Here is a 16149-nt window from a genome sequence, read left to right on the forward strand (position 1 = left end):
ATATGATCTAATCTAATTAGATAAGATATATTATAGATATGATTAGATTCTGATTATAATTAATAAAAATAAATTTTTTTTAATTATTTATCCTAGATCCTTCGTTAATAGATTTATATAAATGATAGGAATATAGAAGAAGACGAATCTAATTCTTGGATTCGGTAGATCAAATAAAGATTTAAAAAGATATTTATCATAAATTTAGATCCATTATTATCTGATTTTGAAATTTAAAATTTATTTATTTTTTCATAAAATAACAAAAAATTATGAATTTTATGTTTGTAGACTGTTACATAATATTTGCACCGCAAATTATCACCAGAAATGTCATTTCATTACCTGTCGTTTTAAGGAAAAGGATCCAAAGACGATGACTTGTCTTAGGACCTCTCCTTTTAATGGCGGGCGGTAAGAGAAGAAGCCTCATCACATAAACTTGATCTGCTCTGTCTCTCTTTCTTACACGCACGCACACAAACACGCACTCTTATGGCTTGCCCCGTCCATGGAATCCCGAGGACTGCAATGTGGAGCGGTCGCGCCACAGCGGCACACCGCCGCCGCCTCCCCCTCGCCGTCAGATCCGCCTCCACTCGGCCGCAAGCTGAGCCGGAGGAGACGACCGGCGCGGCGGCCGCGCAGTTCGACCTCAAGTCGTACATGGCCGACAAGACCCTGCGTGTGGACGCCGCCCTGGACCGCGCTGTTCCCCTCTGCCACCCTGCGCGGCTGTACGACTCCATGCGCTACTCCCTCCTCGCCCCTGGCAAGCGCGTCCGCCCTGTGATCGCCCTTGCCTCCTGCGAGCTGGTGGGCGGCCCCGAGGGCGCCGCCATGCCCGTCGCCTGCGCTGCTGAGATGATGCACGTCATGTCCCTCATCCACGACGACCTCCCCTGCATCGACAACGACGACCTCCGCCGGGGCCGGCCCTCCAACCACCGCGCCTTCGGCGTGGGCACCGCCCTGCTCGCGGGTGACGCCCTCGTCTCCCTGGCTTTCGAGCACGTCGCCACCCGCACCACCGGCGTGCCGGCCGAGCTGGTGCTCAGCGCCGTCTCGGAGCTCGCTTCCGCCATGGGGCCGAAGGGGCTGGTGGCGGGCCAGATCATGGACATCGAGAGCGAGGGACAGGCCGTGGGCCTCGACGTGCTCGAGTTCATCCACCTGCACAAGACGGGGAGGCTGCTGGAGGCGGCGGCGGCGTGCGGGGCGATCGTGGGCGGCGGCAGCGACGCCGAGGTGGACCGCGTCCGCCGGTACGCACGCTGCGTGGGCCTGCTGTTCCAGGTGGTGGACGACATCCTGGACGTGACGAAGACGTCGGAGGAGCTGGGGAAGACGGCCGGGACGGACGTGGCGAGCGGCAAGACGACGTACCCCAAGCTCATCGGCCTGGAGAAGGCGCAGCAGCTGGCTCGGACGCTGGTACGGAACGCGGAAGCAGAATTACATGGGTTCGATTGCGTCCGGGCGTTGCCGCTGCGACGTCTCGCTCACTACGTCGCCGACCGCCACAACTGAAGCCAATGCCTTCCCCCATCACTTCGTCGTTCTCGCTCTGTGTTTTCCTCCTGTTGAGTGATCACTAAAGAACAAAGGAATCTTTGGGGCGTCATAAACAACGAATGAAGACACCGCAAGTGCTCGCAATTTTGTCGAACACTTGCAGTGCTCAACAGCCAGCCAACTGTTCGTTCATGCTGCCTTTTCTTTGTTCCAAATTGCTGCGTGTATGAGAAAAAGAAGAAGAAATTAAACATTTAAAAGCTGTAGACTGTGATGTGCTACCTGTGGTGGAATAGAACAGCACAAGTAAGATCACAAAATCCATGCCATGAATCTATCTACCTAATATCATTAAATAAAATAATAAACTTAATAAAAGAAACCATAATTATAGTGGTATCTAAATAGATGACTAATTGGATATGATGTCCTACACAACAATAATAATGTACTCCTTGATGATATGACATGACATGCAAAGTGGGTTTAACCTATGCAAAGCCTCGACTGTCTGATAGAGAAAGCAATTTATATATTTCAGTCATTCTGACATGCAACAATGGGGGTAAACTTAAGTACAAACAATACCTCACTTGGTCACAGAAGAAGAGTGCACACTATGTGATCCAACACATCTAAATCTTGCTTGATATCCCAGAAAACAGGTTTCAAGATCATGAGAGGGAAAGACAATATTTGAATTTCAATTATTCACTTTGGAAAAGAAGAAAAAGATATGGATATATGTATAAATATGAGGTGGCTTGGAAGACACAACTGCACAATAGGTTTGACAGATCACATATCATTTTAAGACACTCAAGAAAACAATAATAACAAAGAAAAGACATGTCTTTGAACCATAATTATTAATCATCACATTCAGATAGGAAGTTGCTAATATTACGAAGCTCTTCAAGAGCAGCCATCGCTGCAACTTGCCCGTCTCCGCTAATTGTGGTCGACTTGCTGTCCTTGGAGCCATCAAGGCCTTGATCTTGCTTGAAGATTGACTCGATGACCTGACAACCAAAAGAAATGATCTTAAATGGTTAGCATAACAGGAACAATATGCGAAGTTGATGTGTACAGAATCAGATAGCACAAATCTGAAGCCTAGACTAGCTTGTGATCTCATCTATTAAAACTTTCATTTTGTAACATAACTTGTTGGGCAAGTGATGGAGCAGAATTTAGTGCTAATGAGGGTTTTTTCTGTTTGCATGTTTCATGTTCCAATGCTGAAAATAAAGTTGGACAAAGTAGAAGATTTATGGTTTCTATGTTTTCTTGACAATCAAGATGAATCATGAAGGGAAAAAGTTATTGCAGTTTTATCAATGTAGGCCTACTCAGAAGAGTAAAACCACAAAACTTCCTTCTTTACCTATTATAATTGTATCAGATATTTGACACAGAGGACACTATCTTCTTGTTGCAATGCATAATATGCTAATAATTTTATATTCACTGTACAGTAGTGCTGAAATTGATGCATACAACTAAACAGTGTAAACTATATATATGGAGACTGCAAACTTAGAGCAGGCAAGATAATATTTAATTCATAAAGTGGCAAATTAGTCATAAAAAAATTTCACGTAAGATGATATGCATAATTAGAAATCCAATTGAAATTAATAAATCCATGATATATATCTAGAAGTTTTGAGTAGAATTTGAAATGATGAGATGATCATGTTAGTGCTATGCTGGATTTTTTTATTTCTTGTTGCAAACATACTAAGAGAGTATTTGTAGGCACAAGAAACAAAGAATAGGAGCTGAAACAAACTGTGAACTCTTACCTGAATGTTTTCAAGCATGGCCTTTGCGATGCCTCTTAAATTCCCAGCAACATTTTTGTCTTCATCTTCTATCGCCCATTGAGCTTCAAAGGAACTGTGACATGGATCTCCTGAAGTCCCAATAACATTTTTGTCTTCATCTTCTATATTCCTGGAAACTTCAAAAGAATTGTGGCATGGATCAGAAGCTGGAGCACTATAAATACTTCCACAGTTATCTGCAACAATGTGGGATTTTTGTGGTTCAACAGCTATTCTGTTCCCCATGTTCCCTTCAGCATAGCCTCTATTAAACCTCCGAAGCCACTGAAATCTGCCAGAAAGTGGTTTCCACTTTTTGAGACCTCCTGCTTGTTTTTCTACACTATAAGGTCCTTGTCCACTCCTGCTGCTAGTAATAGAATTCTCTTCCTTATCAATGCTGGCATTACATGGCTTCTCCGCAGAATTGGTCTCATCACAGGTTCTGCCGATCAGTGAACTTGAAGTGATGCTGCTATCCTCTGAGTCATACTCATGGTCATTAACCATTCTATGGGGACTGGTGGCTGTGGACAAGGAGTTATCTGCATTGAAGCGTGATTCTTCCGCTACATCCAATCCCTTAACTATGACATCTTGATCAATATGTTCCTCAACATAATCTGTTTCTGCTTCTATCTCCAAGCACAGAGATTCATCAGTAGCTGAGATGCGTGGAACTTTATCGGATCTATAGATACCATGGTTTCTATCAACACCGGTACTTGTATCAGAAGGCCCAACATTTTTATTCTCACTCTGAAATTCTGTGGGGCAAGGATCAGAAGCTGTCCTAGGTAAATTGAATCTTTCTATTAGTGGCCCGTCAGCCATATCGCTTGAAACTGTATCGCCACAATTTTCCTTGTCAAGTTCCTCTGCTGCATGCAACAACCTCCATTTCTCTTCCCAGTAGCTATCTGATAATAGGTTTGGAGTAACAGGACTAGAACCATATGAAAGACTCTGACCTCGTCTACCTCCACATTGATGCCCTGGGATTCCTCCTTGGGATGAACAAGAGAAAACCGTATCAAGTGCAAGAGATTGCAATGACTTTGCCTTCTCAATTGACTTCTTCACACTAATATCTTCAGGTAAATTTAACAACCGTTGGAGACAAGCAGTCGCATACTCAGTGGCTAGTATTGAAGATCTTAGCTGAAGTAGCATGGAAACTGCCATTGCCAAGATGAAGGCTCCCCTCGGTGAGCACAATATCCGGCATCCAAGCTCTGACTCATTTGCTTTATCAGGAAAAGATATAAGGTTAGGAAAAGAGAATATTTCATCCCAAACAACTAAAAGATCCTCAAGAGAAAATTCACGTCCAAATAAAAGACGCAGCCATCGTAATGCGAAGTATTGGGGCTCTACCCCAAGCTCAACAAGATGGCTATGAAGAGATGAGTCGATGATGGAGAGCAATTGATACATTGCAGAAGATGCTTCTATTATAGGTGGTAATCCAGTACTGGACCCTATGGAAGGAGATGGAGAGAAGAGCTCTGCCATGACAACCACACTATTTGCATCATTCATTAAATAATCAAACATGCAGTAGGCATCATGTTCCATGAATTTTTCAGATAAAACAACACCTAATTCGCCCTCTACTCCATAAGCATCACTCATCAAGAATATGTCCTTTGTTTCAGGATCAAGCTCATCTAGACTTCTTACTTTGGCACTCTTCTCCTGGACACTACCATCTTTATCAGTTGCTGCTGTATTCATATTCATGATCTTTTCAAATCTGTAGGCAGAACTTAATTCGATTTCAGGGAGGGATACCCCATGAAATTCATCACTGAAGTAGTCTTCATATTTGTCCCGTACTTGGGAAAGGTACTGCAGATCAATATGAAGTACATACAAAAGTGGAGCCAGTAGTTCATGCATTCCTGTAGGTACAGATACATATTTATTGTCACTTCAAGTAGAAACACAATCATAGTGGTCAAAATGCTATACAAAATAAATGGCATGTCTGAAATCTGTTGGATAAGACACAGTCATGGTTGTTCAATTGGACAGAGTAGCAGTTTGTAACTTACAAGCTTCTAAAAAATAATATAGCCTTACTTTCTAAGCACCTGTTCCCTATTGCATAATGTTTGGGCTAAAACCAAACAGCACAAGGACCAGAGTTATAGAGTTGTATGCTTCTCATAATAACATAACGTAACATAACCGACATTTTGATTAGATGACAATAAAATTTTTTTTGAAACATTCAATCTGAGCACTAGAGGAGAAAAATAGAACTTTGTGATTCATTATTGAAGTTATATGTGACACAAGTGATCCATGAAGATACGAATTCATACTTGCCTTAGTGACTATCATCATTTTTGCATTTATTAAACATTGGAATACCTAGAGAACTAGTCTTGAAATCAAGCTGGTTGAAGGTAGCAAATTCTGATCTTTTATTTGTAAGGGAAAACTTCACCTTGAAAACTAACACAAAATTACTTGTGGAACTGTAGCCACACAAGTACTGACAGCGATAAAACAATGGTATCTCCAGCAAGCATAACAAAAACATAGTTGGAAGCCTGGACACACTTAATATGTGTACTAAAGAAACAAAAAATTGGAATGGCATTAATATGTTATATTAAGTGGCTTTTGAGAAGGCATGCTGCTGGTTTCAATTGCAAAAGAAAATACTGATGCAACAGCCAAACTACCTAGAAATGGGAAGCAAATTTCTACATAAAAAGATGAATAGCCACCTTGTCTATATCCACACTCTGGATGAATAAGACACCACAATAGGAGTATTTGCCTCAACATGGCCTGACATGTAGCTGTCTGGAAGTAGCCTTCCTGGTCAGGATACAACCGTGACAAATCTTGATCAAGCATCTTCTCCAGTTCAGCATTTCGAAAATAGAGGCTCCACAAGCTATCTGTGAAGAGAATGCACTACAAGATTAGGACTATAACCCCCCCAGGAATAAGTAAGGCTGAGCAGGTACATCTTTTATGAACTCATCCAATCCAAAGAAAACATAAAAATCAACTTCTGAGAGTGGGTTAGTGTGCATTTTATACAGAGGAATCTGGCTACGTCAATTTGCAGAACACAAATGTGATAACCACATCCTACATTCACAACGCATGAATATAAACATTAGAAAAGCTGCATTACACAAAGAGGAAGACTTTTGGATAGTGATTTGTTGTACGCATAAGCATAGTTTGGTCAAGATAGGATCTTTTGATAACGATCAGGCTTTGAACTTTTGAAGGAGTGCACAATATACACATAATAATCAAGAAAAGAGGTAGAGCCAGTTTACCACTTCACCTGGACTTTGTGATAATGGATTGTCCACAATAAGATCAGGTGATTTGCTTTCATCCTTGGAGAGATGAGGATCTACTATAAGCCGGCGCCTTAAATGGGCATACCTATCAACAAAAAGTTACAAATAATAAATAAAGACAAATTTCCAATAACAATAAATAACGGCTTAAATTCGAACCCATTTAGAAGAGAAATAATGGATTCACACACAGAAGATGTCATCTTGAAGCTGATGATACTATAGATTTGCATTTGATCAATTGGAGATTCGCCATTGCCAGTCTAAATCAAGAAAACATAAAAAATGAGAATTCTTTTAGGTGATAGCCGACCGGTTACCAATTGGGGAACCCATTTATGGAATTCAATGAAACATCGTCTTCTCATTTGAGGTATAATTGAGAGAAACAACGGAGAAAAGCTCAACAAGGCATAATTCTACCTTCTCCTAGAATCTGCGGCGACCCGCCGGATATCATCGATCGAAGCAGGAGACTTGGGCAGGATGCCGAGATCGATGCGCCATCGGACACCTCGAAGGCTCGTGAATCTGGACCCCGAGATGGATTCCCGAATCGGAGACGCATGATCGGATGCAGGGACAGGCGGCATCACCCTGCTCCCGGTCAGCGTGGAACTCCGATCGCTTTTCGACTGCTTCGAAGAAGAAATCTGGAGAAAAGGTGAAAGAATAAGAGCACGAGGAAGGGAAAGTTGGGATCTTTATCGGAATTTGGGGAGGGAAAGGCAACGAAGAATTCGTAACGAATGTGCTGCTAACCTTTTCTTTCTCTCTCTCTCTTCTCTCTCTCTCTCTCTCCCTCTCTTTTGTCCTATCTTATTTGATGTCCTGCGTGGAAGGGGACGAGGGAGAAGTTGCAAGAATGGCAGTTGTATAATTTTTATTTTTATTTTTTTGCTTCTTATTTTTGGCAAGGTTGCAAATACTAAGTCAGTGGTTTCATATTTTTAAGCTTTAAGTTATATATATATATATATATATATATAATGGAAGTGTATTTTTTGGGTTGTCAACGGAAATAGAGACCAGTTATAGGGTCTCTCGCTGATGATTAAATAAATAAATAAAACCTTTTTAGAAAAGGAAAACTTATAAATGTGAGTTGAGAGACGGGTCGGAGGCTTAAGCTTAATTGTATCAATAAAAGAGAATGAAGGTTGTGAGCTCGCCTCCCTGAGTTCAGAGTAGCAGATACCGAGTTTGGTCAAGGATGAGAGAGAGAGAGAGAGAGAGAGAGAGAGAGAGGGAGGGAGGGAGGGAGGGAGGGTCTCAACCAAAGGGCATTTAAAACATTGTCAAGGTCAAAGCAAATCCGAGATTAATACAAAGTCAAAGCAAACCTTGTCAAGGCCAAAGCAAAACCTCGACAAGGTCAACGTAAATCCAAAGGGCATATAAGTTCCAAAAATATCAAATAAGTCATAAATTAATGAGATAAAAATTCGTGTGCTACTCATCGATGATTCAACAATTTGATCGAATTAATACAATCAATAAGCACAAAACCCGATGGACACCAAAATCTCTAATTGCTTGTCTGATAAAGCAAATCAAGAAAGCAACACAAGTGAATTACTCACCAAGGATGCCTGAGATCCAAATAGATGGATTAACATAATGGTTTGTAGATTTATACATCCACCTTTTTATTATAAGAGAACTTATAAGATAGACACTCGTTGATTATTACATTAGACAACAAAGGACAGACATATTAAGTAATGTTATTACAAATATCAAAACTTTTTCAGGCACTAACATGGATCACGCCATAATGCTACATTGGAGAAAAAATGAGGCTGCTTATGAAACCCACAGCTTGACAAGTAAATAGGAAGAGAGATCGTCGTTACTTATATAGTCTGTCACCGTGCTTCATCTTCGAGGTTGCGGAACTCAACAGTGAGGTCATCATACAGTTTCTGGAATTTTGCGATAAGAGCTTCCTCACCTTCTGCAGGATCTTCAAATTTCTGGGACCTAAAAAAAGCAGACAACGAGATGGATTGTTGCTATGGAAAACATGGCTAATAAAGGATGGATTAATACACTCGTGTCATAAACAAGAGTAATCCTGCTTACACTAGTCGGTAGAAGAGTTGCCCCAAGCGATGCTTAATGACACTGTATGTTATCTTCTGGCCATCAGGACCTGCTCCTCTCTCTACAGCCTGAAAATTGCACAATTATAATAAAATTAAACTTTATGAAATATTTACTACAATGGAAGCAGTTCTACCGCCATGTTTACGGACAGGACAATTTTTGTGTAATGCATGAAGATAATTAGATCATTCAATGAGATCATTATTGATTCTTTGCTATGGCACAATTCTTTGGAGAGCAAGATCAACCTAGTGATACCAAAAAAACCCATCCTATGATTACCTGATTGGCCAATGTATTGAAATGGATGATGTTACGCATCATCCAAACTGATTTGTAAAATGGGCAGAATTTATCATATCTGTATTCAACAAAGGAGATCAATAAGCGGCAACTCTGTAAAGAATAGGGAGCTAAATATAATGCTAGTGGCAAAACTTATCATAAAGAAGAGGCAGAACTCACGGAGTAAAAGCATTCTGCGCAAGATAATCTTCTCTCAGAAGCTTTGCTGTCTCCAGGGTAATTTTGTCTGTTTCAGCCAATGCATCTTTACCAACAAGCTACAGAATTTTGAGGGATAAATTTGGATCAAAGGCGGATATGTAAGAATTGACTTTCCAGTAGTAGTTTAAAGTTAATGCAGATATCATTTAAAATCAATCGGATAAGGTATATGAAACCCAACATAGTAAAAAAAAGAAATGCCGTAAATAATTCTAGCACAGATAAAACTGGAAGCTGATACTAAAACTAATTCATAATTTTAAGATATATAAAAAACAGAATGAATTGCAGGAACTAAAACCATAATAATCCCAGGTGAGGAAAATAGTAAACCTGCACAATTTCGTTTAGGTCATCTTCTCTCTGTAATACTTCACGAGCTTTAGTTCTTATGTCAATAAAATCTGGATCAAATTTCTCATAGAAAGATTCCAAAGCCTGAAATAAAAACCAATGGAGGAACTTAATTTATATTAGCCAAGAGAATAAACTACCTGTGATAAAAATGAATAATAATCAAAAGGTAGTATTAGAATCCTAAATGTAACACTTACAGAAATATTCTGTAGTTCAAAACTTCTAAGAGCAAGACAAATTGTAGTTATCAATAATGTCCAACAATCTAAGATAACTGGAGTGAATATCCAAAACTTGCAGGCAGTTCCAAAGTAATGCATTACTTTTACTTAATCATTGCTATCAAATTAAACAAAAGGTGCATGACATAGATATTTTTAGTGTATGTCCCTGAATATGTGAGTGCATGATTGTCTAACCAACAAGGTAAAAAAACCAAGCTTATCTTATCTTGCATGATAAACATGATGGTCAAAGAGATGAAGGGCACAAGACCTTTGAGTACTTGGAATAAGATATAAGCCAATTAACTGATGGGAAATGCTTCCTTTGAGCAAGCTTCTTATCCAGTCCCCAGAAGACCTGCAATGCATTCACAAAAGGTTGAAGAGCACAAGATCCAGGAATACTTTGACCTGCTGAAAACTAACCAATGCTTCATTACCTGAACAATACCAAGGGTTGCAGAAGTAACTGGATCTGAAAAATCACCACCTGGAGGAGAAACAGCGCCAACGATTGTGACACTACCTGATCGGTCTGGCGCACCGAGACATTTCACTTTACCAGCTCGCTCATAGAAAGATGCTAGACGTGCTGCCAGATATGCAGGATAACCACTATCTGCTGGCATTTCAGCCTGAGAAAGAGGTGATGTTTACCACAAGGAACAAAACCAGTTGGGCTATAAATTAAAAGAAAAAAAAAACATCATGTGTACATATTTATGTAAAAGTATAAATAACAGGGGAGACATGAAAAGGACAAATACCAGACGCCCAGAGATTTCACGCAAGGCCTCTGCCCAGCGAGAGGTGGAATCAGCCATCATGCTAACATTGTAGCCCATATCTCGGAAATATTCAGCTATAGTGATGCCTGAGAAATAAATATAGCTGAAAATTAGTAGTCACAGTTTGCATCAATAAAGCGCTTGATAAAGCAGAATACAAACAATATTATCTATAAATACACTCCTGGATAACTATTGTTTCACCCAAAAAAAAAAGAGAGAAAAAAAGGATTGACACAGGATGCCATAACAGCAACCAACATATAGCGGCTTAAGCTCCAGCCTCTGCTAGTCCTTATTTCTTTAAAGCATTACTTGGAAGTTTGTGAAAGAAAGGATAAGAAAGAAATATTTGTCCATAACTAAAAGATGATTACATTGGGATCAAGATTGTCATATTTTATTTGACTTTCCTTTCATTTACAAGCACAACATATAAAAGGTAAGGGTAGCATTACTTGTAGTTTGTTTCCTTTCATTTTCATGTCTAACATCTGAAACAGCAACAGCAGAAGAAAAATCTAAATTTAAGATAGGCACCAAAAGATGAAAGCAGATTACAAAATACCTTGCACAAGGATAATTTTGTGATTTACACAAAACTTGAAGTAGAACAGTGATCATTATGCACAAGGATTATTTTTGTTGAAAATGGTCAGACAACTTTTCAACCTATATATCATCTTCTTATCAAGTGTGCTAACACTCTATGCCTAATGTTATGTATAAGATTTACAATATTCAATAAGTGTAAAATGTAAATAAAAAAGATAATATAAAGTTTATCACTAACATAAAAAATATCAGTCCCCAGCATTAGAAATCTTTCTAAACATCAGTCTTCCAAATAAGATAAACTCTTGGACATAACAGAATAGCCAAAGAAGAAATATATGTGTACATATCCGAACTCTTAATAGTCCTAATGACATAAATAACAACAAAAAGTTTTAACAGTCCAAAAATAAATAGAAAGATTGTTGTTGGTGTCTTTACCACAGTTATATCAGCTTAGGAAAAATATTTTAATATGAAAAGATAATTTGTTATAAGTTGAAGAGCAGTAGAGTGTCAGGCTTCCATTGACTAGCTCTCTCTCATGATAGGGCATTAAGGTCTTGTGTTTTCTTGATTGTCACTAGTTTGCCGTTTCTATTCAACAAATACCTGTATATATGGAGGCCTCACGAGCAGCCACCGGCATATTGGAAGTGTTTGCTACAAGTGTTGTCCTCTTCATCACAGATTCTTCACGACCATCCGGCAATGTCATTGTTAGTTGTGGGAAATCCATTAGAACCTGAGGTGTTGGTTAATATTTAACAACCAATAGAACAAGAAAAGACAAACCAATGAAATGCAGAAACAAACCTCAGCCATTTCATTTCCTCTCTCTCCACATCCCACATAAACCACTGTGTCAGAATTAGAGTACTGGATGCATTGACAAAGGGTAAGTTTAAGATCACCAATAAAAAAAAGAAAGAAATATCTTCTGAAATATTTACCTTTGAGAGTGCCTGACTGATAACTGTTTTTCCACAACCAAAAGCTCCAGGTATCGCACAAGTGCCTCCAAGAACCGAAGGGAAGAGAGCATCAAGTACACGCTGAACAGCAGTTGCAGAATTCAGAACAAAGTACAATCATCATAAAGTATATCTTACAGAATCTATGAGAAAAACCAAATCGCTAAAGAAGGATAATGGTTCATTGCTTATTGCAATTTTACCTGCCCAGTTAAGAGTGGTGTATCAGCTGCAACTTTTGCTGCAACAGGCCTTGGTGTACGCACTGGCCATGTCTGCATAAAATAAATCAGAATTCTAGCAGCAATTGAGAATGTCAGACAATGGATGCCATACTGTAAAATAATTGGAAAAAACAGACAACCACAAACCTGGAGCATAGTGATCTGCTTTTTAACACCTTGAAACTCCAGCTCAAGTACTGTATCCTGTGAATATAGTGGCAGTAAAAGACAAAAGAGTAAAGTTAGGAGAAGAACATCATAATCAGCTTGCCTAAATGAATATGAAAGGAAATGGTCACAGACCTTCAGATTGTATTGACCAGCAGGGGCAATGTAACTAATTTTTCCCATGGAACCTGGAGGAATAGCAACATGATGCTGCATCAATGTGTTCTCGAAGACAGTCTGCATGTTTAATAATGAAATGAGAATCTTGGACAAGAGTCAATACACTGATTTTCAAAAGAGAATAAATTTCAAGAAATGTCAAGGTTGTTGAACTTACTGCAAATAGATCTCCACCAGTAAGAAGATCTCCTACAGCTGGAGGAAGTACAAAAAAAGTCATAAACTTTTTAAAAATGTAGAGAAGGCAACAATTCAATGACTTGATAAAAAATGCATAAGAGGCTATTTAAACTCATGCTATATGCAATTAGCAGGATTACCTAACTTCTTAGGATCAAATTCCCACAATATATCTTTGTCCAGTGCAGGAACAGAAACACCACGAGGTATATAGACATCACCAGACTTGATGGCAATAGTTTTCAGAGGACGCTGTAGGAAGAACATGGAATATGCTATCAGGAAAGTATAATTAGCCGATTCAAGGAATGGAACTTTTGCATATATTTACCTAAAAACAATCCTGACAATTTGTATACATGGTAGAAGCAAGAAGTTGTGATCATTTTGTAGTCAAGTTAGATGGTGCAAGCCACATGTTTCCATCTAGGCAGCTAACGGCATGAATAACATCGACTATACATCATGTAAAGCAGTAAAGTACATGCCAGCGACCAAATTCAATTATTGATGTTTCAAGCAGACCTGAATGCCATCAAAAATGTTGCCCAAAATTCCAGGTCCTAGTTCCACTGAGAGAGGCTGCACAGAAAGTTTGAATTCATGATGATTCAGATGGGACTGTAATGAAACTGTACTGGTTATGAGTATTTAAGGTCTCTAATATTACCTTTCGAGTTCGCAAAACAGGATCATTGACCATCAAACCAGCAGTTTCTTCATAGACTGAGATTCAAAAGTGATAAGAAATAGTTTCATAAATCCAAAGTTAATATGCAAGATCTAAAGTGACTGGCGACAGAAAGCAGTATAACATGACAAAAATTCATATAATACTATTATAGTAGACAAGAATTGTCCAGTCCTGTACCCTGAATGGTAGCTGAATCACCCTCCAAACGGATAATTTCACCAATAAGCTTATCATGACCAACACGAACCAGTTCATACATAGCAGCACCTCCCATTCCATCGGCCACAACAACGGGTCCAGAAACCTGAAAATTTGAAGGCAAGAGAAAGGTCAAAGTGTTGCATTAAGACTAATTTCTTCTTAAATATCATCTTGCAGCAAAAAAAGAAAGTGCATTTCTGAGTGGACATCATAATCAAGGCTATCCGATATCAGACAAAAACCATATTTTTCCAAATTACATAATAACCAAGAAAATACAATATTATGATAATAAGTTTTAATAAAATATTCTAAAAAGGTGGCTTAGTTGATGAGGCTGATACCAATGCAAGGTGTATTAGTGGAATCTTTTGTACAATATAGTTAAATGTATCAATGTGCTGGCCAGGTCTGATAGCTAAAGGACCTTATTAAGATTTAAATCCATATATAGTTTTGGCACAGCAGGGTCCACACCACAAAACCTGAAGTATAACCAATCTAGTCAAGGACCTAAGCAAACCTTCAACTAATAAATTGTGCAGGTCATCAGGCTGGCCCTCCCCGATTGACAACAATTAAAGGCCTCCTTTGGGTCAGATTGTTTGGGGCCTTTGGGCAATACCACTGTAAAAAATAAATCAACTAAAATCTGGAGCTTTGGATATTAGAGCAAAAGTCACAAAGCAAGTAAATGGATGTCTTCTTCAACTTACCCATACAAAATTACAATGGCATCGACATCTCTAAGTGTGTGAAAGATATACAATGATCAAGCACGACAAAAAAATCAAAAAATCAAAAAATAAGTTTGACATCAAATGTACCAAAATGGGGAAGACAGTCCAGACAAGACCACTGTAGAATTGCAAACAATTATAGTCCAACGATGCAGTTCTTCCACTTAGACTGCTAAAACTATTTTCCCTGCCAGATCACAGAAGGAAAAAAACCCAGAAGAAAAAACAACATGATCAAGTTCTTCCAAATTTTAACTCAATGTGAATCTGAAGAGTAAATATTCATTCCGTTCCCTTATCTTTTAGGAGTAACACAGCTAGATATAATTATCTGAAGAATTGGCCATTGGAACAGAGAGTGCAAGAAACTCTTTGATAGGTGCAAATCCGCAAGAGGAAAGGACTAATTTTCATTAATAACCTGGGGGACTAGATTCTCTTGGATGCATTTGATAGGATCTTTCTGTTGAATAGGTGAAGCCATTTGCTAATCAAAAACATCAAAATTTGAACCCACTAGAATATTTCAATAATTGAACAGGAATGCCACGTTATCTATAAAGAACAAATTAGTTGTCCAATACAGTTGGAACAGCAGTTCGGTACAGAATTACAATCATCTCCAGATAAGTTCTACTTGAGCGAAGAACTAAAGGGAAAAGAAAAAGGAAAAGGGGCCATTTCTTTAAATTGTGATCTAAACATGGATTGAAGATAAATCATCACAGGGGAACATGGTCCACTGGAATATCCCAGCGGTCTATAACAACTTCATCAAGAACGCACTTAAACTTGGATTAACGCGTCAAAATCATTTACCCAATGCTCAGCTCATCTCTACCGAACTTCATCTTCGTTACTTAGCACAATTTTAATTCACTTTCTTTGACAGAACACATCTTCTCAATTTTTACGCTCACTTCCAATCATGCCAATAACACACCGATGAATCGGCAGGACCATGAAGAAAAAGCCTAATCAGCACTTAATACACAGAATATCTGATCAACAATAGAAACCGATCCACAACAAGATATAGCGAACTTAAAGCTCCGGCGAAAAACATGAAGCACCTTACGGACGTATCCGTACTCGCTCTCCTTCTCCGAATCCTCGAACGTCGTGAGGCGATCGCCGTAGGCCATCTTCGCGGGTGAAGACCAAAAGCGGAGGCAAACACCTGATCCAACCGAAAACCTTCGATCGGACAACAAATCTCGAGCGGCAGCAACGCAACCGGAAAGCGATCCCTCGGGTTTTTGGATCGATCCGAGAGACGATGAGACCCGTAGGTCGCAAGCAGAGAGAGAGAGAGAGAGGAGGGGATTCGGGAGCAGACTGAACCCTTCTCTCACGACGTGCCACGAATATAGCGCGCAGGTTGATTTTTGTACACGTCGCTAACGGTGTGGTGTCATCGACTGCTTTAAGGGGACAGATCCTCTCCACCGTAGTTTTTACATCATCCTCTTGTTCTCGCATCTTTCCCGTCCATTTGTAAAAGTTCCGTCTGAAAACCGTTCGATCCGAATGTCATACGCACGCTGTCGGGGGAGAATCCTTATC

General features: G+C 39.5%; 3 protein-coding genes across 7 annotated transcripts; 1 reads left to right on the forward strand and 2 right to left on the reverse strand.

Annotated features, from left to right (window-relative positions):
- Positions 1–416: 416 nt before the first annotated feature.
- On the forward strand, positions 417–1781 carry LOC103998733 (geranylgeranyl pyrophosphate synthase 7, chloroplastic). The gene has a single exon (XM_009420293.3). The coding sequence runs from the start codon at positions 496–498 to the stop codon at positions 1528–1530; it is 1035 nt and encodes a 344-aa protein (XP_009418568.2). The 5' UTR covers positions 417–495; the 3' UTR covers positions 1531–1781.
- A 411-nt stretch (positions 1782–2192) lies between these two features.
- Positions 2193–7583, reverse strand: LOC103998734 (uncharacterized). 4 transcript variants are annotated; one of them, XM_018818515.2, is made up of 6 exons: positions 7445–7583; positions 7106–7335; positions 6664–6767; positions 6086–6262; positions 3324–5248; positions 2193–2537 (listed from the first exon to the last, which is right to left on the reverse strand). In XM_018818515.2, the coding sequence occupies exons 2-6, from the start codon at positions 7273–7275 to the stop codon at positions 2385–2387; spliced, it is 2529 nt and encodes an 842-aa protein (XP_018674060.2). In that variant the 5' UTR covers positions 7276–7335; positions 7445–7583; the 3' UTR covers positions 2193–2384. The 4 variants fall into 4 exon arrangements, with proteins under 4 accessions (XP_018674060.2, XP_064939919.1, XP_009418570.2 ...); XM_065083847.1 differs by lacking the exon at positions 7445–7583 and having other exon boundaries at positions 6656–6767; positions 7106–7133; XM_009420295.3 differs by lacking the exons at positions 7106–7335; positions 7445–7583 and adding an exon at positions 6874–7070 and having other exon boundaries at positions 6656–6767.
- A 711-nt stretch (positions 7584–8294) lies between these two features.
- On the reverse strand, positions 8295–15942 carry LOC135584899 (V-type proton ATPase catalytic subunit A-like). 2 transcript variants are annotated; one of them, XM_065083848.1, is made up of 20 exons: positions 15657–15942; positions 13820–13946; positions 13619–13674; positions 13474–13530; positions 13089–13200; positions 12926–12963; positions 12724–12825; positions 12568–12624; positions 12400–12471; positions 12176–12277; positions 12039–12101; positions 11835–11967; positions 10647–10753; positions 10320–10514; positions 10151–10237; positions 9632–9736; positions 9257–9354; positions 9074–9152; positions 8768–8856; positions 8295–8665 (listed from the first exon to the last, which is right to left on the reverse strand). In XM_065083848.1, exons 1-20 carry the CDS (start codon positions 15726–15728, stop codon positions 8551–8553), a joined length of 1866 nt encoding a protein of 621 aa, XP_064939920.1. In that variant the 5' UTR covers positions 15729–15942; the 3' UTR covers positions 8295–8550. The 2 variants fall into 2 exon arrangements, with proteins under 2 accessions (XP_064939920.1, XP_064939921.1); XM_065083849.1 differs by lacking the exons at positions 13474–13530; positions 13619–13674; positions 13820–13946; positions 15657–15942 and adding an exon at positions 13280–13416 and having other exon boundaries at positions 13089–13223.
- Between the last annotated feature and the right edge of the window lie 207 nt (positions 15943–16149).

This window comes from Musa acuminata, chromosome BXJ1-9 (genome assembly GCF_036884655.1).
Source record: "Musa acuminata AAA Group cultivar baxijiao chromosome BXJ1-9, Cavendish_Baxijiao_AAA, whole genome shotgun sequence".
In the NCBI taxonomy this organism is placed as follows: Eukaryota; Viridiplantae; Streptophyta; class Magnoliopsida; order Zingiberales; family Musaceae; genus Musa; species Musa acuminata.